This window comes from Parathielavia appendiculata (assembly GCF_033297405.1).
Source record: "Parathielavia appendiculata strain CBS 731.68 unplaced genomic scaffold N657scaffold_2, whole genome shotgun sequence".
Classification (NCBI taxonomy): domain Eukaryota; kingdom Fungi; phylum Ascomycota; class Sordariomycetes; order Sordariales; family Chaetomiaceae; genus Parathielavia; species Parathielavia appendiculata.
Genome location: NW_026944221.1, coordinates 2,835,289 through 2,859,358, shown reverse-complemented (window position 1 = coordinate 2,859,358; position 24,070 = coordinate 2,835,289). Strand labels below are relative to the sequence as shown.

The 24,070-nt window shown below is 58.3% G+C and overlaps 8 protein-coding genes across 8 annotated transcripts; 5 read left to right on the top strand and 3 right to left on the bottom strand.

The window, feature by feature from the left end:
* Positions 1-111: 111 nt before the first annotated feature.
* Positions 112-651, top strand: N657DRAFT_653844 (uncharacterized protein; the record flags this gene model as incomplete). Its single annotated transcript, XM_062794450.1, has 1 exon — positions 112-651. One exon carries the CDS (start codon positions 112-114, stop codon positions 649-651), a length of 540 nt encoding a protein of 179 aa, XP_062651461.1.
* Positions 652-1,012: 361 nt separating this feature from the next.
* Positions 1,013-2,827, bottom strand: N657DRAFT_653843 (protein phosphatase 5; the record flags this gene model as incomplete). Its single annotated transcript, XM_062794449.1, has 6 exons — positions 1,013-1,051; positions 1,105-1,229; positions 1,296-1,657; positions 1,709-1,952; positions 2,010-2,448; positions 2,678-2,827. The coding sequence occupies 6 exons, from the start codon at positions 2,825-2,827 to the stop codon at positions 1,013-1,015; spliced, it is 1,359 nt and encodes a 452-aa protein (XP_062651460.1).
* A 355-nt stretch (positions 2,828-3,182) lies between these two features.
* N657DRAFT_641698 (uncharacterized protein) lies at positions 3,183-4,628 on the bottom strand. The gene is made up of 3 exons (XM_062792196.1): positions 4,198-4,628; positions 3,780-4,129; positions 3,183-3,721 (listed from the first exon to the last, which is right to left on the bottom strand). The coding sequence occupies exons 1-3, from the start codon at positions 4,222-4,224 to the stop codon at positions 3,661-3,663; spliced, it is 438 nt and encodes a 145-aa protein (XP_062651459.1). The 5' UTR covers positions 4,225-4,628; the 3' UTR covers positions 3,183-3,660.
* A 372-nt stretch (positions 4,629-5,000) lies between these two features.
* On the top strand, positions 5,001-11,376 carry N657DRAFT_222315 (FH2-domain-containing protein). The gene is made up of 4 exons (XM_062786290.1): positions 5,001-5,115; positions 5,211-6,008; positions 6,063-9,050; positions 9,108-11,376. Exons 2-4 carry the CDS (start codon positions 5,396-5,398, stop codon positions 10,874-10,876), a joined length of 5,370 nt encoding a protein of 1,789 aa, XP_062651458.1. The 5' UTR covers positions 5,001-5,115; positions 5,211-5,395; the 3' UTR covers positions 10,877-11,376.
* A 499-nt stretch (positions 11,377-11,875) lies between these two features.
* On the top strand, positions 11,876-14,218 carry N657DRAFT_612571 (uncharacterized protein; the record flags this gene model as incomplete). The annotated part of the gene is made up of 7 exons (XM_062790392.1): positions 11,876-12,357; positions 12,410-12,573; positions 12,638-12,790; positions 12,840-13,057; positions 13,117-13,149; positions 13,206-13,336; positions 13,396-14,218. The coding sequence occupies 7 exons, from the start codon at positions 11,876-11,878 to the stop codon at positions 14,216-14,218; spliced, it is 2,004 nt and encodes a 667-aa protein (XP_062651457.1).
* N657DRAFT_590206 (phosphoserine aminotransferase) lies at positions 14,209-16,357 on the bottom strand. Its single transcript, XM_062789886.1, has 3 exons — positions 14,949-16,357; positions 14,694-14,886; positions 14,209-14,636 (listed from the first exon to the last, which is right to left on the bottom strand). Exons 1-3 carry the CDS (start codon positions 15,860-15,862, stop codon positions 14,460-14,462), a joined length of 1,284 nt encoding a protein of 427 aa, XP_062651456.1. The 5' UTR covers positions 15,863-16,357; the 3' UTR covers positions 14,209-14,459.
* Positions 16,358-17,400: 1,043 nt separating this feature from the next.
* Positions 17,401-18,729, top strand: N657DRAFT_653839 (NAD(P)-binding protein; the record flags this gene model as incomplete). The annotated part of the gene is made up of 3 exons (XM_062794447.1): positions 17,401-17,470; positions 17,579-17,929; positions 17,990-18,729. 3 exons carry the CDS (start codon positions 17,401-17,403, stop codon positions 18,727-18,729), a joined length of 1,161 nt encoding a protein of 386 aa, XP_062651455.1.
* A 401-nt stretch (positions 18,730-19,130) lies between these two features.
* On the top strand, positions 19,131-23,925 carry N657DRAFT_669478 (Trs120-domain-containing protein). The gene is made up of 2 exons (XM_062795489.1): positions 19,131-19,624; positions 19,686-23,925. Exons 1-2 carry the CDS (start codon positions 19,429-19,431, stop codon positions 23,864-23,866), a joined length of 4,377 nt encoding a protein of 1,458 aa, XP_062651454.1. The 5' UTR covers positions 19,131-19,428; the 3' UTR covers positions 23,867-23,925.
* The last annotated feature ends 145 nt before the right edge of the window (positions 23,926-24,070 follow it).

The following is a 24,070-nucleotide window of genomic DNA, read 5'->3' as shown; positions in this document are numbered from 1 at the left end:
AGCTAAACGATCCCTTCTCAACCGTCCACTCAAATTCCAAACTCATCAGGCTCGACTTACATAACCACTCCAAACAACAGCACCACCAGCAACCAAGGCAAATAGCAGAAGATGACCACCAACCACCCGCCCCGAGCCGACCCGGGTCCAGACGAAATGGACCTCGATCCCAGTCCAGCCAACACCGGCACCATCAACGTCAAACCCACTCCCAAAACCCGCACCCTGACAACCGCAACCCTCAAGCACCCACCCTTTGCCTACGCCCACCTAACCCTCGTCAACCCTGCCCCCAACGGCATCCCCAATAACAACAACCTCCCAATCCTCGACGCGCTCCAACTCCGCTTCTACCTGACCGCCGCCCTCCGACAATTCCTGGGCGACACGGGCGCAGGCATGAGCCTCGACATCCTGCTGGTGCAGCCGCACTCGGCGTGGGTGCGTGTACCGAGGGAGGACCTGCCCGCTTTCGCGGCGGGCGTCACGGCGTTTTCGGGACTTCCGCTTGCATCTTCGGCGTCGTCATTGAGCGGGAGTAGTAGCAGTAGTGCGCAGGGAGGGAGGATGGTGTTGCGGTTGGGGGCATGTGGCGATTGGTTGGGGAGTTTGATCGGGCGGGAGGAGGAAGAAAAGCTATGGGCTGATTGATTATTGAGGAGAGCACCAGATCGATTCACTTGATTATGGGTGGTATTAATCATTGCATGTCTGGCTGGCTGCCCAGCTAGGTCGTCTAAATTCAGTGTCTGGCTATCTACTTAAGCTGGCGAGACAGCGGAGAAAACTGTCTCTTGCCTGCCTAGTAGTGCAGGGGGAAGGAGGTAATGAGCTGGCCTCCTGAACAACCGATCCAACCCCACCACATGCCATTCCTCTTGATACCGCCCGGCCGCCCGCCGATACCATTTGGCCATGATGGGCTAATCAAACGCCGGTCAGCAGGGTATGCAACTGCCTCTAGATCTCAGAGATAAACTTCTCTTGGTCCTCAGCATCTGCAAACTATTGTCTACATCAGGGATGACATTAGGGAGCTCTGCGCGTAGGCCTGGGTTTACGTTAGCAACATGCACAACCTAACCTGGGTCGACATGGACTCACCATTGGCCGGATGTTTGGGTGTGGGACGGCATCAAACTGTGAGAATTTGAGTTTGTAATCGCGGTCGATGTTGATGTATGCTCCCCTGTTCTCCGTCATGTCGCAATACTTCGGTGCCGAGAAGACTGGTGGGTGAGTATCAGCACCTGTCACGTCCGAATTGGGATACGATGCGATCGATAACCACCTACCCGTAATGCACTTCCCGTCGTGCTCTTCCTCGTAGCCCTCCATCCTCACCTCGTGACTGCGGATGACCGCCTCGAGGCCGTTTCTCTCACAAAACCGCTTGGTGACGTCCGGCCCGAACTGCATACCCACGCCACGCTTGCTCGGGCCACGCCCAGGCTGTGGCTGAGGATCTGTCCATAGCATCTCCATCATCAATCCGGCTTGCCCCGGCTGCCGCTGCTTGTGCCTATCCAGTTTCCGGATATCGTCTAGCGTCACATTGTCATCTGAGAAGAGACCCCCGTGCAGCACAAAGTACTTCTTGCCGACCAAAGTCGCCAGGGGGAGGGCAGAGAAGCTCTCAGAGAAGAGCTTGAACACGCTGCGGGGAGTGTTAGCACTCGGAAGAGCTTGTAGGGTTAGACAGACTTACCGTTCGTTATACTTGGCCTTGCACTCGCCTTCAAAACCATATACCCGGTTCATGTCGTCTGTTTCGTGATTGCCCCGGTTGATGAAGAAGCAGTTCGGCCTCAGCCACTTGTAAGCGTAGAGCAGGAGCGCGATCTCGGTCGACCAAGAGCCCCTGTCCACAAAGTCGCCGTTGAACAGATACCAGTGCTTATCGCTCGGCGCACCGTTCAACCTGAACAACTCCATCAGATCAAAATATTGCCCTGCCACAACCGTCAGTTCTACCAGATCTTGTGCCCATACAAACCATTGGGACCCACCGTGAGTGTCCCCGCAAACAGTGAGCTCAACACCCTCAGGTATCTCGACCTCAACCATGGTGGGCTCATTGTACACAAGCTTCTTGACGGCCAGAATGATCTGGTAGACGTATTTCTTGTGTATTGTCTTGCCGTTCTTGAACCGCTCCGTCATGTCGTCGATGAACTCCTGCGTCATCTCGCCACCTTCTAACCGAACGCCGTCGTACGCTGGCTCCACGGCAATCGAATCCACATCGAGCCCCTCGGCCGCCGACGGCTCGTCCCCAACCTCAATGGCGGCGAAAAAGGCTAGCTGCCGCACAATCTTCTCGCACTCGACCAGCTTGAGCTTGGCATCCTTATTGCCCGGGTCGATCTTGACGCACGTTTTGAAGTCCTTGACGGCTTCCTTGGGTTTCAAGATAGCCGCATATGCCGTCGCTCTACGGTAGTAGGCCTAGAGCCGCAGCGGTCGTCAGCCTTGCGCGGCGGATTTTTTTTGCGCCGAAGATGGGGACAGGCCGCACCTTGACGAAGTCTGGCTTGAGTTCGACGGCTTTTGTGGCATCTCGGATGGCAAAGCCGTACGCTTCCGTCTTCAGATATGCCTGGTACGGAGATGCACTCGGTCAGTCAGGCGACCGTCATGGAGCGCCGGCAGAGGAGACTGGCGGGGTTATGCGGACCTGCGCTCGGTTGGACCAGAACGTTGGCTCCTTGTCGTTCAACTCGATAGCCTTGGTGTAGAAGTCTATGGCGCTTGGCCAGTCATGCGCAGCAAAGGCCTTGTTGCCTTGGTTCTTGAACTCGATAGCCTGCTTCTCGGGAGTTGCCATCGTCTCTGATTTGCGGGGTGCTACCTTGGGCGGAGGAACATGCGAAAGTTTGGTTGAACGAAGCAATTCGGTCGTCTTGAAGGGAGTCTATGAGGGAGCAAATCGTGGAAGGTAAACTGCAAGGCCGAAGGGGTGGCGAGTACGCCGAAAACTTGAAGGCAAGATCAGATGGATGTTTCTGTCGAGTTCTCTCCTTGGGCGTGCGCTTATCGGAGATCCAGATTCGGCGTCTTGGCTTAAAGGAAGTTAAAGTGACGCTACCATATTTAGGTAATGTGCATATGAATCCGGTAACGCTTTCACTGTACGGATTATTGTACTTGCATGCAGCCGTTTCCTCCCTCCCGCCCCCCTCCCCCGGGCATGTTGTAAATACGCATTACGGATAGCGTACTGTGTGTGGACAAGGACCAATATTACCATCCGACCTCGGAAACAATGGAAGCCAGGGTTGTGATGTAGGGCTGCCTTTTTACCAACTGGAGCAGGTACCTAGTTCTCAGTTTGTAGAACAGACCGTTAATCTCGTACGATGCAAGAGTTCAAATCGTGTCAAATACTTTGGAGTTCTCCGTAGCCATACCGAAAGCCCTCGGAGCGCACAACATGCGATACCCTCACCCAAGAGAGCACTACCATCAATCAGAGTTACAGCAGCAACCAGCGTCGGTCTGTCGCGTTGTTGGTCCGAAGCCGTTTGTCTGTGAAACCGTTAACTGCGCTGAGTATAGAAAGCCACATGCAGTTGACATCTTCCAGACGCAGGGGTACATAAGAAGCCGCTTCTTCGCCGGGGGATATACTGAAACGTAATGATCGCCGGATTGATAGATCTATCGCCCTCTGCCATGTTCACTCTCGTCATCACTGTCATCCATAAAGCCTTCCTCTAAGCTACTCAAGTAGTTAGCGGCCAGACTGTTCAGCAAGGGTCAATCAAGGTCAGACTGACTCTCTGCTTAACCTAGGGGTACTGTCAACGTGAACAACCCTCTGTCGATCCAACACCCGCCTCACAGCCATCTCACCCACCTCACCTAGTTCTTCCCCATCTTCTGAGTCCGACGAACTTCGGTCCGCCACGACAACGCGGTCCAACACCCTTGCCCTCCACGCCGACGGGGCCATGAAGCGCGCCATGGCGCCCTGCATCCTCCCCCGCAACGACAGTGTCTGGTTCGATATTGTTTCGAGCGGGAGATATTGGCTGTATCGGTTTCGGTATCGCTGCCAAAGGGGGAGGAGGACGAAGGTCGAGACGATAAAGAGGAGGAGAGAGATGATGGCCGGGATAATCAGGGTCTGTGGAAAGTGATCAGCAACAACAAGCCGTCCGCGGGAGGTTTTGAGAGGCGCATAGTTTGCGTTACCTTGATGGCCGACACCGTTGCGCCCATTGCGCCGGACGGCCCAGGGGAAGGCGCTGGGGGCTCTTCAGTTGGACGCACCCTAACCTCGAAGCTGATGAAGGAACTGTGTTGTACAATGGCGCCGTCAAAGTTCGGCGATTAATCCAACGGTGATGTTGACCAAATGCCGGGATTGAATCTGCCCATGCCATACAGAGCGATTGCCGGGAGGTGATCTTGGCGCCGAAGTCCGCTAGGACTCTTGGCACATCCCGCACTCAATGTGGAACCGTCAAGTAGTAAACACCAGGAACCCTGATTTGCTACCCGTACTGTGCAATGAGGTGCAAGAAAATGGGAGGAGAATTGAGAGAAAGAAAGGAACGATGCATCATACAAGGAATGGCATTTCAAAGATAAAGCTTAGGTACACTTCGATCCTATTATCCGACTCGGTACAGAGGTACTGCAGGTTACCTCGGGAGTCACATCAGGGATTAAATGGCCAGGGATTCAGGGGCTGATCTTCGCTAGACCGTCTCAGGCCGAACGCCCCTTTCGTTCTTGTCCTGGTATCAATTCTGGGATGCAAATGGGGCAGGGAAGCTCTCCAACATCAGCTTGATTGCACTCCAAGACTTGCTCCACTAGCCCAGAAGCTTGCAAACCATCCCGGGGGTATTCCACAGCGGGTTGCCCCCCTTCCTTAAACGTCGAGCCGCTCGACCCTCCATCCGCTGCCCTAGGGGCTGCTACTTGTGTACGGAAGCAGCTACGTGCAACGCCGCAGGAGCCAAGCCCAAGAAACTCGTTGGCGATTTTCGTTTCGAGCCGGTCCCGACGACACCATCAAAGACTACCCCCCGTGCCACTACAACCGACCCCAGCACTTGTTTGTCGACGATCCCCCCATTACAGGAGCCGGAAAAATCGCAGCCTGTATGTCTGGGTTCTCCTCGACCTCCCGCTTTGTTAAAAACCCTGGGGAAGTGGTACCAACCAGTTCTCATGCTGAATGTCCTCGGTTTATGCAGAAAAGACAACCCTCGTCGCTGCGACGAGACGCTTCCAGACCCCGGCCACCTCCCAGAAAACATGATGCGATGCACCCTGGGTCTGAGACACAAAGTTCGTTGACGGCAAATACCACGCCTCCCCATCCGACAGACCGACGCAGCCCGCGCATTGACTGACGGCCATCTGTCTTCCCGCCGATACCATGTCTTCCTACGACAAGTCGCGGGCCTCCTCTGGCGGCAAGGCTTCTTCCTTCTTCCACCGTTCCAAAAACAAAGCCGAGAAACGGAGCGCGGGCGATGACGGCCGCCATCTGTACGCCGACCACGATGCCAGTTCCGTGAACTCTCGCCACTCGCGCCACCAACGAGATTCGTCGGTTGTATCGTTAGACCGTCCCAGCTCCGCTGAGTCCGGGATCAACATGACGGCCGGCGTCATTACTACCATCCCGTACGAGAGCGTGAGCGCCGACCGGCGCTCCCCGGTCCCGGTCGACTATCTCCCGAAATTCGATCAGATGCCCCTTCGAAGAGAACCGCTGCCGCACCAGCTGAACAAGCTGACGAGCGATTTCCACCAATATCCAAGTTTCGACCCATCCGCTGTGCGTCCCACCAGTCCATATCCCCCGGGACCGCGCCCACCACCCGCCGCGTCCAACATCACAATGGCCTCTACCGGCCGCCAAGCTCAGTATCAGCAATGGGGCCCGCCGCGAGAGAGCAGCTTGACGGGATCTCATAACTCCCGGTACATTTCGTATGCGACGTCTGGAGGCCGTAGCTCAGGCGACACAGCAAGTATCATGTCAGGTAACGGAAAATCCCACCTCGGCCAGTTTGCGGACCATCGCTCATCCAAAGTAGCACTACCTAGTCTCTCGTCCCAGTCTTCCTATTTGTCTCCCCACTCGCCCAGGGAGAATCGCCTCACCAAGTTCCCCTCTGGAGTCAGCGACGCATTTTATTTCCCAAAACCAGACGACGACAGCGTAATCGAGCAGATGTTTCTGGCGCTCATGCAGAAACGGGGATGGCACAACCTTCCGGACCAAGCCAAGCGCCAGATGGTGGCCTATCCGTCGTCCAAGAAATGGACCCTGATTTACCAGGACCGACTCACCGAGTGGCAGGGGGAACAGAAACGCAGACAGACCGCTAAGATTGGCCAGTACAGCAACGTCGACCTCACTCAGATGCCCGACGAGGAGGGCAGCCCGGAGTGGTACGTGCGCAAGGTCATGGAGAACTCGCTCGACAGCAAGGGCTTCGGCAGCCTGGAGGTCAACCTCCGCACGCAGCAAATTGGCTGGGTCAAGCGGTTCATCGAGTGCCAGGGCCAAGTGGCGTTGACCAACGTGCTTCTCAAAATCAACCGCAAAAGCGCCATGGGCCCGGGAGCGGAGTCGGGCAAGGCGGACAAGAACTTGGACCGCGAGTACGATATTGTCAAGTGTCTAAAGGCCTTGATGAACAACAAGTTCGGCGCCGATGATGCCCTGGCTCACCAGCAGGTTCTCGTCGCCTTGGCCACGTCCCTAGTCTCGCCCAGGCTCACGACAAGGAAGCTTGTCAGCGAAGTCTTGACGTTCCTCTGCCACTGGTCTGATAATAAGGGACATCTGAAGGTCATTGAGGCCATGGATGTCGCCAAGAACCAGCAGGGGGAGAACGGCCGCTTCGACGCCTGGATGCGCCTTGTCGAAGTCACCATCGATGGCCGAGGCAAGATGGGCAGCCTTGTGGGCGCGAGCGAGGAGGTGCGGAGTGGAGGCATCGGCATGGAGAATCTCCTTATGGAATACGCCGTGGCGACGCTCATCTTGGTCAACATGCTGATCGATGCCGCCGAGAAGGATCTCCAGATGCGCGTCCATATTCGAGCGCAGTTCACGGCATGTGGCATTAAACGGATGTTGCACAAGATGGAGGCTTTCCAGTACGAGTTGATTGACAAGCAAATCGAGCGGTTCCGGACCAATGAAGCCATCGATTACGAGGACATGTTGGAGAGGGAGAACAGCAGCATCAAGGACAGCGTAGACGGAGATGTCAGGGATCTCAACGATCCAGTCCAGATTGTCGACGCGATACAGCAACGGCTGAAGGGTACCAAGACACAAGACTACTTCATCTCGGCCCTACAGCACCTTCTCCTCATCAGGGATAACGACAATGAGGAGCGGCTTCGCATGTTCCAGCTTGTCGACTCAATGCTGAGCTATGTCGCCATGGACCGGCGCCTGCCGGATATGGACCTTAAGCAAAGCCTCAATTTCACCGTCCAGAGCTTGCTCGACAAGCTACACACTGACTCGGAAGCCCGTCAGGCCTTCGATGAGGCGACCGAGACGCGGCGGATCGCGGAGGCGGCGATCGCAGAGAGGGACGAGCTGAAGGAGAAGTTGGCATTAGGTGCCGATGGTCTAGTCGCCAAGCTTCAGAAGCAAATTGATGAACAGGCCAGGTTCATCGAGGCGCAACGGAGACAGGCCGAAGGGCTAAAGTCAGAGTTGGAGAATTTGCAAACGCTCAGGGCCAAGGAAGCACAGCGGTATGAGCTCGAGACGCGCGAGCTGTATCTTATGCTTCGGGACGCTCAGGATGTGGCAGCATCGAGCGCTGCTAAAGGGGCGAAGCTGGGTGACGACGACCCGGCACGCATGCAGGGAATTCTCGACCGTGAAAAACTCATGGAGCGCCTTCAAATGCAGCTTGAGCGTCAAAAGACAGTCTATAAGCTCGAAGGCAAAGTATGGGGTGAAGCCCTCGGCCCTTCAGACAAGCTGCGAGCCTTGCGGGAAGAGATGGATGGCTTCGGGGATTCAGCCCCTGCGCCCCGGGACTTCACCAACAGCATGCTTGGGAGCGTCAAAAGGTCGACCCGCATTCCAAGGAAGCCCGTTGGCTCTCGGGTGGAGCCGGTCAAGGACGTCTTGGAAGAGGCTGAAGATGTGGCCGAGGACGAGGACGGCGTTATCTACGAGAAGCCGCGGCTGGTTGAGATCAAGCGGCCTGTCATGGACCCCAAGCAAGCCGCTGGTATGTTCAGCGAACTCCAGGGCAAGGTCAAAAAGTACGACGGCAGTGATTCAGAAGAAGGGGACGGCGTCACCACGGGCCCATCTCATCCAAGCTTGGAATCGCAGTCTCCACTTACACCAAGCGACGCTGAGCCCCCAAAGATCGAGGTTACCGACACGACTCCACCGTCGTCCGCGTCACTTACTTCCAGCGGGCCTCCACCGCCTCCGCCTCCTCCATTACCGGCCCAGATCCCAGGCGCGCCACCTCCAGCACCTGCTCTCAGTGGCGGTCCGCCTCCTCCACCCCCGCCTCCTCTCCCCGGCAAGCTCCCGGGTGCTCCGCCTCCTATTGGGGGCGGACCACCTCCTCCACCACCGCCGCCGATGCCTGGCAGGCTTCCCGGTGCGCCTCCGCCGATGGGTGGTGGACCACCGCCACCTCCTCCTCCGCCGCCTTTGCCTGGAGCCAAGGGTATGCCACCGCCGCCCCCTCCACTACCCGGGCCAGGGGCGCTCTCGGGTCATTTCCTATCTCGGCAAGATCACATCTCGCCGGCGCCGTCCCTCGGTTTGTCGGTTGTTCGGCCTAAGAAGAAGCTCAAGGCTTTCCATTGGGAGAAGGTCGACTCGCCGCTTACCACACACTGGGCAGCTCACGCGCCGTCGGCAGAAGAAAGGGAAGAGAAGTATCTCGAACTCAGCCGGAAGGGTATTCTTGACGAGGTCGAGAAGTTGTTCATGGCCAAGGAGATCAAACAAATCGGTCAAGGGGGTTCTAAGAAGGACGATAAGAAGCAGATCATCTCGACTGATCTGCGGAAAGCCTTCGGTAAGCCACTTCGAAAATATTCTAAAAAAGTCTAAAACAGGTGCTAACCGTGATCAGAAATTGCCCTTGCCAAGTTCTCGCATTATTCGGTTGAGAAAGTGGTGCAGATGATTATTCATTGTGATGCTGAAGTGCTCGACAACCCTGTGGTTATGGAGTTTTTGCAGAAGGATGATCTCTGCGTTATTCCCGAGAACACGGCCAAGCAACTAGCGCCGTATAGCAAAGACTGGACAGGGCCGGAAGCCGACAAGGAGAACCGCGAACAAGACCCGTCCGAACTCACCAGGCAAGACCAGATCTTCTTGCAAACAGCGTTTGAGCTGCACCACTACTGGAAGAGCAGGATGCGGGCTCTCTCACTGACACGCAGCTACGAACCCGACTATGACGAGATTACAGAGAAGATGCGCCTGGTTGTCAGCGTATCTGAGTCGCTTCGAGACTCGGTATCGCTGATGAACGTCCTCGGCCTCATTTTGGATATTGGTAATTACATGAATGACCCGAACAAGCAAGCCCGCGGCTTCAAGCTGTCTTCGCTGGCCAGGTTGGGTATGGTAAAGGACGACAAGAACGAGTCTACACTGGCCGATCTTGTCGAGCGCATTGTCCGCAACCAGTACCCAGAATGGGAGAACTTCGCCGACGACATTGCGGGCGTAATGACGGTGCAGAAGATCAACATCGAGCAACTGCAGGCCGATGCCAAAGCTTACATTGACAACATCAACAACGTGCAGAAGGCCCTTGACTCGGGCAGTCTGTCGGACCCCAAGAAGTTCCACCCACAGGATCGCGTACTGCAAATTGTGGGCCGATGCATGAAGGAAGCGCGGCGCAAAGCCGAGCAGATGCAGGTTTACCTGGAGGAGATGGTGCGCACCTACAACGACATCATGACCTTCTACGGCGAAGATCCGTCCGACGAGAACGCGCGGCGTGACTTCTTCGCCAAGCTGGCGCTCTTCGTCAACGAGTGGAAGAAGTCGCACCAGAAGAACGTGCAGCTTGAGGAGCAGCGGCGCAAGAACGAGGCGTCGATGAAGCGCAAGAACGCGCTGAAGGCGGCGCAGGCCTCAGACAGCACCAACCCGGCCTCGCCGACCACCACGGGCGCCATGGACAGCCTGCTCGAGAAGCTCCGCGCGGCCGCACCGCAGGCCCGGGACACGCGTGACCGGCGCCGCCGCGCCCGCCTCAAGGACCGTCACCAAGTGCGCATCGCCTCGGGCCAAAAAATACCCGACCTCAGCCAGCTTGGCAGCGGCTCCGACGGCCCGTCAGGAGCCCGCCCGTCCCTCCAGAGCCCGGGCTCCGAAGCCTCGGGCCCTGCGGCGGGCGACGACGACCCCAGCAAAACCCCCAAATCAAACCTCCTCAGCCCCGCTACTGCCAACCTACCGGCCGACGCGGCATCATCGGCAGGAGCAGCACAGGGAGGAGGGGGCAGTGAAGAAGACGACGTGGCACAGCGCGCGGCGCTGCTGCTCCAGGGCATGCGCAGCGGCGCCGACGGCGGGGATGACCCGGCCGACGCGGAGAAGAGGGAGAACCTGAGGCGGTCGAGGAGGCAGACGGCCGACGAGGAACGGCGGATGAGGAGGAGGCGAAGGGAGCTGGCGCAGTCGAGCATGAGTAATGGGGACGGGGCCGCGAGTGTGAGTAGGGAGGGGTCGGTGATTGATGGTGTCGGTGGTTGTACTGGTGGGGCGGGGGAGGAGGTGCCGCCTACGCCGGGGATGGAGGAGATGGTTGCTGCGGCGGCGGCGGCCGGGGTGGAGTTGAATTCGCCCACGGTTACGGCTGTGGAAGCGGGTGAATGAGCGCTGTGCTGGACAAGTGTTTGCGTCTTGGAAGAGGTGTTGTTAGGGGAAAGGGAGCGGGTGTTGTGAAGGCTGAGATGGGGGAAGTGAAGATGGGATACCCGAGCATATAAAGTACGTAATGTCTACTTTAGGCTGCTCTGCTTAACTGGTGGCGAGTGCGTGGTTGGAAGCAAATAGATGTTTGAGGGAGGAAAGGGAGGCACTTTGACGCAATGCAAGCGAGCGGGTTTTGGTCTTTGGAATACGGATACTTGGGAAATCTAACTAGCCGTATGGCGGCAGTCAGGGTTTATGTCATCTTAATTCTGGGCGGAGGAACTGCAAGTTAAAGAGAGGATATCAAATTCAGACCTCGGGAAGGTCTTGATTGTAGTTGCGGTAGCAACATTGATGTCGGGCTCCCTCCAGCCCCTAGCTGCTGGGTCAGTCCAGTTGATCGGATCACTATGGATGCGGAGGCAGAGGAGCAAGGACTGACTTGGAGCCTTCGCTTGCTTGGCTTATTGCCAAGTCAATGTGAGTCTCTTCGTACATCTCATGCATTCCCAATCCATATGAGCCGTCACTTACTTACATGCAAGCTGGGGAACGCCGGCTGAGTGTCTCAGCTCCCAGCATCCATGTTCCGCAATTAGCCGCGAACTTCCTCCCCACCGTACCGCCACAGGATGCGGGGGAACAAGGCCCAGAGAGACTGCGACCCCTCATCCCCAGATTGCTCCATGGATCTTCTCCAACCGCGGCGGCTCCACTGATGGGTTTGAAGTTCGGGATGCGCGCTGGGAGACAGTGCGAGACGGAGAAATATGGGATTGGCTGTGTCTGTGTAAACGGCATCTTGAAGATAGCAGTGGTTTACACATGATATATCATGGATTCATCCTCCCCTTACACTTCCCAGTCTTTCTCATTCTCTCCCTCGACCCTTACCTCCACAACTCATCCTAGCTTGACCTACCCCCTCCCTCCCCCCTCGACTAACGAAACAAAAACACCATGGCCTCCCAACCCAGCCAAGGCCTCGTGCTAGGCTACACAACCCTGCACCCCTTCTCGCAGATCCCCCTCTCGGACCGGGCGTCGGTCCAGGCCCTCCTGAGGGCCCTGCTCGACCCCCTCGAGCCCTTCTTCTCCCCGCTCAAGGCCCGCGTGCGCTGCCCCGGCGCCACGGCCGTGCGCTTCGATCAGACGGCTTCCGAGGTCGAGGGCTTCGCCCGCCCGCTGTGGGGAGTGGCGTGCCTGCTCGCCGGCGGCGGCAGCTATCGTGGGACGCAGTGGTGGATCGACGGGTACCGGGCCGGGACGGACCCGGAGAGCACAGAGTACTGGGGGTATCCGAGCGACAATGACCAGCGTATGGTCGAGATGTGTCCGCTGGGGTTTGCGCTCGCGGTGGCACCCCAGATCTGGGAGGGGTTGAGTGAGCGGGAGAGGGGGAATGTGGAGGCGTGGTTGGGGAATAGTATCAATGAGAAGAAGTGAGTTCGGGTACTTCAGGGGAGAAGGTTTTCATGCTGACATTCGAGGCAGCATGCCGAACACGAACTGGCTCTGGTTCCGCGTGTTTGCGAACCTGGGGTTGAAGAAGAACGGGGGCAAGTTCTCGCAGGAGAGGCTGGATGCGGATATCAAGCACCTGGAGACATTCTACCGCGGAGATGGGTGGTCGAATGATGGGCCCGAAGGGATTCATCGTGCGTGCCCCTGTCCCAACGCCTATTGACAAGATAGCTAAGGATTCTCGGCTGACCGAAGCAGAGATGGACTATTACTCGTCAAGCTTTGCCATTCAGTTCCTCCAGCTGCTCTACTCCAAGCTGGCTGGAGAGGAAGACCCGGAACGCGCGGCCGAGTTCAGGAAGCGAGCCCAGATGGCGGCTCTTGACCTGGCCCACTACTACGACGAAGAGGGTAAGGGAACCCGAAGCATACACAGGGAGGCCAAGCTGACCATTCCCAGGACGAGCCATTCCCTTTGGCCGCAGTGTTGGCTACCGCTTCGCCATGGTATCGTTTTGGGGCGCCCTCGCGTACGCCGACGTCGAGCTGCCGGCTCCCCTGACCTGGGGCATGGTCAAGGGCATTGTGATGCGCCATCTGCGGTGGTGGCAAACACAGCACGACATGTGGAGTTCGAGCGGCACGCTGACCATCGGGTACTCGTACCCCAACATGTATGTGAGTAGACGTTTTCCTTAAACGACCTGCTGAAGATACTCACGACGAGGGGGGGACAGATGGCCGAGAATTACAACAGCCCTGGCAGCCCGGTACGTGATCACCAATCCACGCCGTTAACTCTTCAAATGTGGCTTACACTCTCCAGTACTGGGCCTGCCTGGCCTTTATCTGCCTTGCTGTGCCCGAGACCCATCCTTTCTGGACTTCTGAGGAGGAGAACCACTGGGACGTGCTCCCCAAGGTCAAGGCGCTCAAACACCCAGGCCACATCATGAGGTACTTTCCCTCTTCCCCTCTGCCTCAGTAAACCCTCCCATATTCTGACGCAATCCAAGCAACCTCGGCGGGCATTGCATGCTTCTCTCCTCAGGCCAAGCCTGCTCCTACCCCATGAAAGGCACGCACGCCAAGTACGGCGCCTTCGCCTACTCGTCGGCCTACGCGTACTCGGTCCCGCCGGGCCTCCTGACGCTCGAGCAATACGCGCTGGCGTCGCAGCTCGGCCTGTCGGACGACGGGGGCGAGTACTGGAAGACGCGGCGGCTCTCCGAGTCCTCGCTGCAGACGCGCGGGGGAACGCCCGTGCTAGTCTCGCTGTGGTCGCCCTTCCCGGACGTGCACGTCAAGACGTACCTAATCCCGCCGCACGAGTCGACGCCCAACTGGCACCTGCGGGCGCACCATATCCGCGCCGAGGGCCGGGCCGTCATGACGGCCGACGGCGGCTTCGCCATCAGCAACCAGCGCGCCGCCGACGGCCGGCTCCTGGGCCTGTATGACGCCGCGGCCGGCGAGGGCACCCGGCCCAAGCTGATTGGCAACTATGACACGGTCACGCCTGAGGGCTGGGCCGACGGGCGCGAGGGCGCGTTTGCGGTATCCAAGGGCGCCGTCGGCGTGCGCGCGCTCGAGGGCAAGGAGCTCGGCAACGGGCGGACGGCGATGCTGGTGAATGCGGATCCCAACTCGAATCTGGTCGAGAGCCGGACGACGATCCCCACGCTGCAGGGCACAGTCGCCAAGGGGGAGAGTGTGTGGTATGTGACGGCCGTGTATGCCAAGCCGAGTGCGGAGGGGGTGAAGAGGGACGAGTATCTGAGCGGGTGGGAAGCTGTTCCTGGGGTGCCGGGGTGGTTGAGGGAGGAGATGGGTCAGTGAGGGGCGAGGAGTATCGATGTGATGTTTCACGAATTCAAGGGAATGGAAAAGGAAATGGCGTGCTGTTATTTTTAGCTTCATCGTTGAACGAGTTCCTGTGTGAAAGTATGATATTCTGAGAATCCGCTTTGTTGAAAACCCAATGTTGTCCCTCCTTTGAGACTTCACCTTGCCTCAGGGCCATCTCGTGCAAGCCTACCGTCCCCCGTCGGTTCATTGAGCCTTTTCAAAACATCAGTTACTACGCCTTGGCAAAGGCGTCAATGAACCTGGCAAGCTTCTCTGCCCCTTCCAAGGGAATCGAGTTGTAGTTGCTGGCCCGGATGCCACCAACGCTGCGGTGCCCTTTGAGGCCTGTCAACCCCAGGCTGGTGGCCTCCTTGAGGAAGGCCTTCTCCGTCTCATCGACGTTGCCGTTCTGCTGGAGGTTAACATCTCTCGTCAGGAAGAGCAACGGTCCAGCCACAGAACCCACCTTGGTCACGCGGAAGCAAATGTTCATTCTCGACCGGACAGACTTGTCCGGAACAATGTGGTACACATCTGGGTACGCCTCCAGGGCGGCATAAATGATGCTGGCCTTCTTCTCGGCCACGGCCTGCTGGCCGTCCACCTTGTCTGGGAACGTCTTCAGGAGCTTCTTGAGCACCAGGCCGGCAATGTACACGCTAGTCCCCCAAAGTCAGCAATCATCCTACTATGCCAGCAATGCAAAAGCGGGAACACCCACTCAAAGATGCTCAGCGTGTTGTACAAGCTGTTGTTCTTGGCGATCGTCTCGTACTGCAGCATAATCGGCGGAATGGGCAGGCCGAGCTTCCTCAGCAGTGCCGGGCTCGGCTGCGTCGTCGTCGGCGGCAGGAAGCTCTTCTTAAGCACGGCCACGGTCACACCGGTGCAGCCCAGATTCTTTTGCGCGCCAAAGAAGAGCAGCGAGTAGTTGCTGACCGGCACTCTCCGCGAGAGGATGTTGCTCGACATGTCGGCTACGACGATGGGGCCGGACCCGTCCTCGCGCGGGGCCAGCACCGAGGGGAACTCGGGGAACTCGACGCCGTCGACCGTCTCGTTGTCGCAGTAGTAGACCAGCGCGGCGTCCTTGCTCAGCTTCCAGGTGCTCGGGTCGGGAATCTTGCCGAACTTGCCGTCGTTGTTGGTGCGGGCGTCGGCGGCCAGGTTGACGTACTCGGGCCCCAGCAGGCGCACGGCTTCCTGGTAGGCCTTGAGCGACCAGCCGCCCGTGACGATGTAGTCGAGCTTGAGGTCCCGCTGGATGCGGTGGCGCAGGGCGGCCACCACGGCGTCCTCGTTGGCGCCGTCCCAAGGCTCCTTGAGGACCTCGGCGTGCTGGCGTGCTACCCAGGCGCCGACCAGGTTGTAGACGGAGGCGGCGAACTCGCCGGTGCCGCCGGCCTGCATGAAGATGACGTCGTAGTCGGCAGCGGGAATGTCCAGGTAGTTGGCCAGGTCGGCCTTCGCCTCGTTGATGATGTTGGTGGCCAGCTCCGAGCGGTGGCTGTGCTCGGCGATGCCCAGCCCGGTGCCGTTGTAGTCCAGCAGGGCCTGCGCTGCCGTCTCGAGCACGTCGGTTGGCAGGGCGGCCGGGCCGGCGCCAAAGTAGGTGATGTCGGCGCGGGTGGGCATTTTGTGGTTCGCCCTATGTCTTTCTCTTCCTGGGGTTTTTATTCTTTTGTTTACCTTTTGGCTTCCTTTTATTCAAGGAAGACGAGCAGTTCCTATGTTTATGCTTTTCTTGAAGAAAAATGCGCAAGATCTCTGAGTCAGTGGAATGACTGTTTCCGCTGTTGAGTCGAACCTCTGACTCCCCCAAAGGTAGTCAAAAGTCCAGAGTCTGTTCTGACAATGAGCCCCGCCGTGTACGGACTTGGTGTAGCGGGGCAAATCTCCTGTATCGCAGCTTGGTCTCCTCACCTCATATATCACCTTACCTCAGGTACGTAGAAACCCCCTCACAAAGCGCACCTCTTGAAACGTAACGCAGGTCCTGTGAAAGCTACCCAATCCGACCTGCAGCGACGGGGGTGGGAAATACAGTACTCGCGGCTGCAGGCGGTGCTTTCCCGGGTTCGACTGGGCCACTGAAAATGACGATTCACGCCCTCCCCGGGTTTCACGCAAAAGTGTCCAGCGGGGCTTTAGGAAGCCGCGTGGGGTGCAACCGGTGACGGCAGCTTGCTGCAACTTCCAGTCCGTTTGAACCCGGCATGGAACCCGAGGAAAAACTCGCTCGGACCGGCGGTACAGGTTCCACCAATTTGCGATTACCCAAGGTATCGGTGCTGGCTGGCCTTCCCTCTGTTGGATGCCAAGACATCCGCGCAATGGCGATGGGATGCGCCGACGGGAGCTTTCGGAGGTTACATTTGACACCGAGAATAATCTTGGCGGGGTTGATGTGTGATTTTGAGGAGAATCATGCGTTCAAGACCATCCCAAGGTATGATGAATGATCGACTTGTTATATTGTTTGACCGACAGCAATCGACTTCATGACAAGAACAAGTTCCCTCGGAGCTCGGTTGACTAAAGGATGAATCAGCTCCACGCCTTGCTCGCCTGGTCGGATCCCATGGACATCTCTTACGCCGGAGCGCCGATGAGGGCGCGATGGTCGCATGAGACAAGTTCCTGACAACCAGTCTGTGGGAGGGCAGCCCAGCCGTCTCGATTCTTCAAAGCCGGACGTCATCAACTTCTGCATTTCGGCAACCTTCCGGACCCGTGGCTGCCGCCTGAGCCTCAATTCCGGCGCCGTCGATCACGTCTCCCGTTCCACTCGCTGAATTTGGACCCGACTCTAGGCCTCTGGGCATCACGGACGCTAGCGGCAGGGATGTCAAACTATCGCCGACCGAGGTCTCAACGTATAAGTGCCCACCGCCCCTGGGAATTCTTTCCTCAACGAGCGCACTGTACAAATCACGTCTGGATAGCCGTGAGACGACTTTTCACTGAGCCCATCTTCAACTGTTAACTCCGTCTATTTGGTACGGAATCTCTTTCCTCTCTCGTTCCCTACGGCGGGCTCACTGCTATGACGGCACAGCCTGTGGAGCGCCCGGAATCCTTGGATTGGCGCACACATCCCGTGCAACGACGCCTCTGACTGGCGCGGGAAGCCGCCCGCTCTCACAGCTTCGTCTGTGTGATCGCTTACCAGCATGACCGACAAAAGAGCGGCAGAAGCTGGGCCGTCTCGACACACACATCCAACACCAGCAGCATCCTTCCGTACGCAGCCCAGTTCCTCCTCGTGTTCCTCTATGTTCGCAGCCCATGTCACGTCCAAATCTCCCATTACGAATGAACGCATCTCGCGAATCTGTTCATGAACCCAAGATCTGGTAAGACTAATGGACAAGAAAGCGACACACAACTCGCCTCGGACCTGGTTTCTCACCTCATCGCTCTCGCCGCTGTGCATTCGGCTGATTCGGCTGCTGTTGGCACACGGCGACTACGTGGTGGCCTGCCTGCCACCGGCCGAGATTGAGGACGAGGAGCGGAGCGCCGAGTTCAAGGAGCTCATCAACGAGTGTAAGAGCAGTCGCAAGGACCGAGAGGGCTGGAAGGACCGCATTCGTGGCATCCGCTGCGATGGCCGTGCCATGGGGCAATGCGGCGCCGCCGTCGCCGAGGCCGTGCACGTGTTTGGGCGGATAGACATTCTGCTGTGCTGCAAGTTTGAGGGTGAGTGAGGTGGAAAATGATTGTTCACCTCTCTCAAGATAAGGAGCTCATTCCAAGTAGCCGTCATCGGCACCGTCGAGGAACTCTCAGCAACCCCTGCCACGCGCAACCTCATCCGCGACCAGTTCGAGACCATCTTCTTCTCGCAGGTCAACTTTATCAAGGCCGCCCTGCCCCAGTTCCGCGCCCAGCACACGGGTCACATCATGATCCTGACCAGCATCGGCGGTCACATCGGCACGCCCTGGATGCCCATGTACACGGCCGCCACCTGGGCGCTCGAGGGCTACTGCGACTCTTTGGCCTACGAGATCGCCCCCTTCAACATCAAGGTCACCATCGTGCAGCCCAACAAGGAGATCCAGAGCTTGAGCAACAAGGTCGTTTTCGCGCCCCAGCTGTCCTGCTACGACCCTGAATTCAGCCCCGCCCCGAGTATGCGCGAAATTCTCGGCAATGTGCTTAATGCCAACCCGGACACGGCTATTGAGCAGTCCGAGGAGGTCATCCAGTACCGGTACCCGCGCCTCCCCCCCACCGCCTATGATAAGCTGGTCATGGAGACGGTGCACGCCTTGACGGCCATTGGGGGCCACGAGAACCCGCCGGCGCGGCATATCGTCGGGTTCGAGGGCGCCGTGGCCGTCCAGGAGAAGCTGAAGACGGTGACGGAGGAGCTGGAAGACTTTGTCGAGGCCAGCCTGGCTGTGGACATCTTTGAGAGCGAGCTCAAGGCTGAGGCGAGGCAGGGAGGTTCAAATATTGAGGCTGTTGCGCCGGCTGCGGGGCCACGAACATGAGGGAGTGTTTTATGTTGCTTACTGGTGGCCGAGTTGAGCCTCTGCTTACAGGGGGCTTTGGAGACTCCCAACTCGCGTTCAAGAGACTTGGGTTGCTCTGTAATCCTACGTGTAAGGATTCAGCCGGAAAAGTACAGGTTGGGAGAGACAGTTAATACCAATTTTCATATACTGATGCCTATTAATTGTAGGTATCCGTAGAGTCATGATACCGATGTACCTGCCCAGCTATGTGAAGTGTCGGGTATGTAATCCGTACAACAGCAGTGCAAACCAGCGTGGCTGGTTCCAGGTCCCATCGAGAATTCGACGGAACCCCTGAACTCTTACAGCTCCCAAAATTTTAGCGGTCAGAACTCTGTTCCTGTGCAACGCTCGGGCCTGCGGGGCAGGGACTTACCTGCTGTTGCGCTCTCGTCCCATGCAGGGGGTCGTCCGCTTTGGGATGTCATCGATCGAAGATCACATTTCAAGCTCGGGACAACATAACTGTCGCTCTGAATTCGACATATCACCAGCGCATGGGCATTCTCCACAAAGCCACTTTGCACCCGCCCTTGACCCGAACACGCGACAGCCACACGTTTGGTCTCGGTGCGAAACCGGGCAGCGGCGCATCCTACACGCATCGCTGCCTGCCGCTTTCGACATGTTCCTCCTTCCCCTGACCTAAACAACCGCTGCTTCAATACGTCGGGAATGACCGCCGGGAATGATCGCGGCGCGAACATGGCACTCGATCCTCTCCTGCCCGTCGCCCCCGCGAGGGTCAAGGCACTTGTACTGCCCGTCGGCCGCATCAAGCGGGAGCGCTTCACCGCCTTCGTTGATCGCCTCAATTACGAGAATGTCGTCTTCCTGCGAGACGTGACGCCCGATGCGCGACCACACAGGAGTAAGGGCAACCGCGCGCACTGTGCCGCCAGAGTAATCGTTGCTGACTCGGCGCTGTCTAGACATGTTCTCGCCCCTGGCATTCCCCGACGGCGCCATGTTCTACGACCTCATGATGCACCACCCGCCCCCGTCCCACCTCGCCCTGTCACCGTTTGAACTGTTCCGCGAGCCGCTCGCCGTCATTGCCGTGGCGGACGGCGCCGAATTGCCCAAGGCTGTGTTCAGCAAGAGACTCTCGGGCGGCAGGACTGTCGAGGAGGCAAACATTCGGGCGCTTTACCAGGACCTCGAGGATCTGAGGGACCGCTATCCCAAGGTTCTGGCTCACCATGTGCTCGTCTTTGACTATCTGCCGGCCAAGGAGGATCCCGTGCCAATACCCGAGGGCATCATTACCATACCACCCGCCGAACAGCTCAAGCGGACCACCATCAAGACCGTCATGTGTGACATTTCGTCCCTGATCCTGGCCGAGATGACCACCCTGGCCAAGTCGTACGAGGGCATGTCGTTCATCGACTCGCCAGGGAATCCTTCTTCGCGTCCGATGAATGCCATGGACGAACCGGCCGCGTTGGCCAGGAGGAACTCGCAGTTTTCGATACCAGTGAATCCGTCGACCTCTACAAGCGGACTCCCGGACAGGAATCGGGTGCGCATGTCCATGCCGCCCGTCCCCTCCAAGGGGCAGGCATTCAGCTCGAGCAGTTCCACCCCTGCCAGGCCGTCCACCCCTGTGGGCAGCAACAAGGCTCTCCCGTCGCCGCCTTCGACCTTTGACAGCATCATTGGCACCATGGAGCCCACAAGCCCCGAGCAGAAGGGCCTTTCAAGGGCCGATACATCCGAGGGTTTTCGAACCCAAAGCCAAGACCGAGTCTCGGTGCACGGATACGGGCCCGGCGGTCTGAACGATAGATGGAGAAGCAAGGGCAAGTGTCGTGTCCAGATTGTGGTCGGGTCGCTCTATCTCCAAGCTGGCCTGTGGAACAACGCGCTTAAGGAGCTCACTGAGGCGGCCGCGGTGGCCAAGTCGATCAACGATCATGTCTGGCACGGCAAAGCTCTGGAGCTTATCCTCATCACCCTCTTGCTGCTCGGCTGGGCGGGTATTGAGTTTCATGTACCGAGCATCCTGCTCCCGCCGCACGAAAAGGCAGCTGGCGACGCTATGGCGATCCAAGATGCCGAAGCGAAGGACCTGAATCAGCCCCGCTGGCTGCGGAATCTCCAGGTGCACCTGCCCAACCTGTTGGACCGTATCATTGGGCTGTACTCGAGGATATCGGCCGAGTTACCGCCTCTTCCGTATTCCGAAGCCGTCATCCGCTTTTCCAGGATACTTTCGGCCGTTCACACGGCTAATGGCAAGCTCTGCCGGGAGTCGTTTGACATGATTGTGTTTGGTGTTCCTCCCAAGATACCTTTGACCACGTCACCGCGGTTCACCATCCAACCTGCGCGGCCACAGATCTTGGCCACGCTGTTCAAGGCGTTTCCGGCGTCCTCGTCGGAGCTCCTTACCACCGCAGACCGTGCCGTGATCCTCAGCGGGATAGCGTCCCTGCTTGGCCACCTCGGGTTTCAGCGGAAGAAGGCGATGGTGGTTAGGGAACTGGTTTCGGTCCTGGTCGGTGGTCTGGTTGAGGCGCGCACAAGGGGCGCCGCTGATGTGGGCATTCACCCTGCGGCGGGCCTGGTCGGGCTCAACGGCGCCAGTGGGCGGGACGGGGTTGCTGGTGCCCTGGAGCTCACAGAAGGCGACATCGAGCACGGCATCGAGGCCTTTTTGGGGCTCTTGCTCAAGACGTATGGGGTTGTCGAGGGCAGCGCCTTGGGAGAAGATGACGGCTCTGATGCGGCTGTTGTATCACGCATCCGGAGGCAGTCGGCTGCGAGGTTTTTTGGCATACAAGGCGTCAAACTTAACATCCTGAGGCTCTGCATAAACTTCTCGGAGGCGCTGCCAGATTTTGCTGGCGTACTGAAATACTCAAGTGACCTGCTGCGCACTGCTGGCAGTGGCATAGCCCCTGGGCCGCGGCGTGAGAACGCATACCCCTCCATAACCAGGGAGGAGCAAGTCCGACTGGTCACGAACATTCTCAAGACGTCCAGTCTCTCCAAACGCCTGGGCATTGGATCTTTGACGGCAGAGTACTGGGATGAGTTTCTGGTCCGGGGCATCACGCTGGAGCCATTACCACCGCCGAGGATGCCCGTCCCCCATGCGAGAACCGTGCTCCCGGGCATAACCGCGGCGCGGAGCTCGCAGGATGTTGACCCGTTCATTTATAACCCGTTCTTGAAGCGTCCCGACACAGCAACGGTCGATCGCACATTGGTGGCTGGTGAGCCGGCAAGATTCAGACTAACTCTCCAAAACCCGTACGAGATTGAGGTTGAGTTGGAGAGCATCCGGCTCGACACGGAAGGGGCCGAGTTCGAGTCCGCGGTAGAGAGCACCGCCATCGGACCGTATCGCACACAGATAATGAGGATATCCGGCACGCCAAAGAGCGCGGGCACGGTAAAGGTGACCGGCGCGCTGATCAAAGTGCGCGGATGCCGGGAGAGGAGGTTCCCCATCTTCGCGGATCCATGGGCCCCTGAGGATGAGGTCAAGATCAAGGCAATCGGGCTTGGTGCCCTTCATGTGAATGCTGCGGCCGTGTCCCCGGCTCTTCAGCGGCTCAAGCCCGATAATATCGAGCTCAACGTCATCGCTCAACAGCCAGTCGTCGTAGTGGAGTCGTCGACGCTGCCCCAGTCTTCGGTTATGATTCTGGAAGGCGAGCGCCAATGCTTTTCCGTTACTTTACAGAATCTGTCGACGACGACCCCGGTGGATTTCCTCCTCTTCTCGTTCAAGGACTCGACGCAAGGGCCTCTACAGTTGGCGCTCAGCAACCGAGATGCCACCGCTACAGAGTTGTACGAGTACGAGCTGGTGCTGGCCAAGAAGCAGCCTCTTAGATTGAGGAACCGTGACGACAGCAAGAGGTTCATCGCTCCCGGGCAGACGGCGACGTTTGACTTTGAGTTGCTCGGAAGGCCGGGCCTCACCCACGCGATGATTCAAGTCGATTACGCATACGTCGGCGTGCCCCATGACGAAATAGCGGAGAAGTTTTACACACGCCAGGTTTCGATGGAACTCACCGTTACCGTCAATGCCAGCGTCGAGGTCACCCGAGTCGACGTTCTCCCCCTCACCAGCAAGATACCGACACCACTCTGGTCTCGCGTCAGCAACCAACAGGACACATCCCCCGAACTGACCCCCGACTCACACTGCCTCCTCCTCCTCGACCTACGCAACTCGTGGCCTAGTCGAATGGCCGTCCATCTCTCCTCCCCCGACGACGGCGTCCAAGTTGAAGAGCACATCCTCCCCGGTAACACATCGCGCGTCGTACTACCCATCCGGCGCGTTTACCTCGAAGACCCGCACGCCTTCATCCCCGCCCTCAATCCGGCCCGCCAGCGCCAGTTCGTCGTCAGCACAAAGATCTCCCCGGAGGTCGAGCGCGCCAACCGCGAAGCCTTCTGGTACCGCGAAAAGGTGCTCGACACGCTCCGCGCCTCCTGGCAGACCGCCTCCTCCCCGGGTCACGGCGGCGGCGGCTTGCGGGGCGAGATCGAGCTCCGCGCCGTGCGCTTCACGGCGCGCATGATCGAGGCCATCAAGATCGACGAGGTCGACGTAGACATGGCCGTCGTCGACCCCTCCACGGGCCGTCCCCTGCCCAGCCGCGACGACGGGAGCAGTGGATCGGCGAGGTATGTCGTCCCCGTCGACGACTTTTTGACGCTGCGCGTGCGCATCACCAACCGCTCGGCCCGCCCCGTCTACCCGCTCCTCCGGCTCACGCCGACGCTGTGCCACCGCCCGTTCAACGTGTCGCTCGACTTTACGCGCAAGATGGCCAAGTTTTCATGGAACGGGAACCTGCAGCAGGCGCTGCCTCTGCTGGAGGGCGGCGGGAGGAGCGTGGAGGTGAGCATGGGCGTCACGGCGCTGTGCCGCGGCGAGTTTGAGATCCTGGGGAGTGTGGAGGAGGCGAGGCTTTGGGTGGATCCGGAGGAAAAGGCGGGGGAAAGGGAGGAGGAGAAGAAGGGCGGCAAGTCGGAGGCGGAGGCGCAGGTTATGATCCTTGGGGCTGCGCTGGGGAAGAGGGAGAGGAGGGTGTGGCATGCTAGAAGGCGGTGTAGGTTGGTTGTCAGGGATCCGGATTAGCGGGGGCTGTAGAAGGGGGTTTTGGTATACATAGAATGGGGTTTGTATCTCAATTTGAGGCAGTAATGAATGAATATATGATAATCAATCATCCATTTCCCCGAAATGTTCATGAAGCCACTTGTCGTTGCTCTGGACAGCCAAGGGGAGCCGAGAGGGTGCATGTGGGTTAGGGTTGTGTATTGCAGAAGGAGCGAAATATCA

Excerpts from the sequence above, each read along its gene's own strand:
- N657DRAFT_222315 (XM_062786290.1), top strand. The coding sequence starts at position 5,396 with ATGTCTTCCTACGACAAGTCGCGGGCCTCCTCTGGCGGCAAGGCTTCT. Across the intron at positions 6,009-6,062 it reads CACAGCAAGTATCATGTCAG|CACTACCTAGTCTCTCGTCC; the intron begins GTAACGGAAAAT and ends CATCCAAAGTAG. Across the intron at positions 9,051-9,107 it reads TGATCTGCGGAAAGCCTTCG|AAATTGCCCTTGCCAAGTTC; the intron begins GTAAGCCACTTC and ends AACCGTGATCAG.
- N657DRAFT_641698 (XM_062792196.1), bottom strand. The coding sequence starts at position 4,224 with ATGGGCGCAACGGTGTCGGCCATCAAG. Across the intron at positions 4,130-4,197 it reads CAACGGTGTCGGCCATCAAG|ACCCTGATTATCCCGGCCAT; the intron begins GTAACGCAAACT and ends CACTTTCCACAG. Across the intron at positions 3,722-3,779 it reads ACCCCTAGGTTAAGCAGAGA|CTTAGAGGAAGGCTTTATGG; the intron begins GTCAGTCTGACC and ends CTACTTGAGTAG.
- N657DRAFT_590206 (XM_062789886.1), bottom strand. The coding sequence starts at position 15,862 with ATGCCCACCCGCGCCGACATCACCTACTTTGGCGCCGGCCCGGCCGCC. Across the intron at positions 14,887-14,948 it reads AACACGCTGAGCATCTTTGA|CGTGTACATTGCCGGCCTGG; the intron begins GTGGGTGTTCCC and ends TTGGGGGACTAG. Across the intron at positions 14,637-14,693 it reads TTTGCTTCCGCGTGACCAAG|AACGGCAACGTCGATGAGAC; the intron begins GTGGGTTCTGTG and ends AACCTCCAGCAG.
- N657DRAFT_669478 (XM_062795489.1), top strand. The coding sequence starts at position 19,429 with ATGACCGCCGGGAATGATCGCGGCGCGAACATGGCACTCGATCCTCTC. Across the intron at positions 19,625-19,685 it reads CGATGCGCGACCACACAGGA|ACATGTTCTCGCCCCTGGCA; the intron begins GTAAGGGCAACC and ends GGCGCTGTCTAG.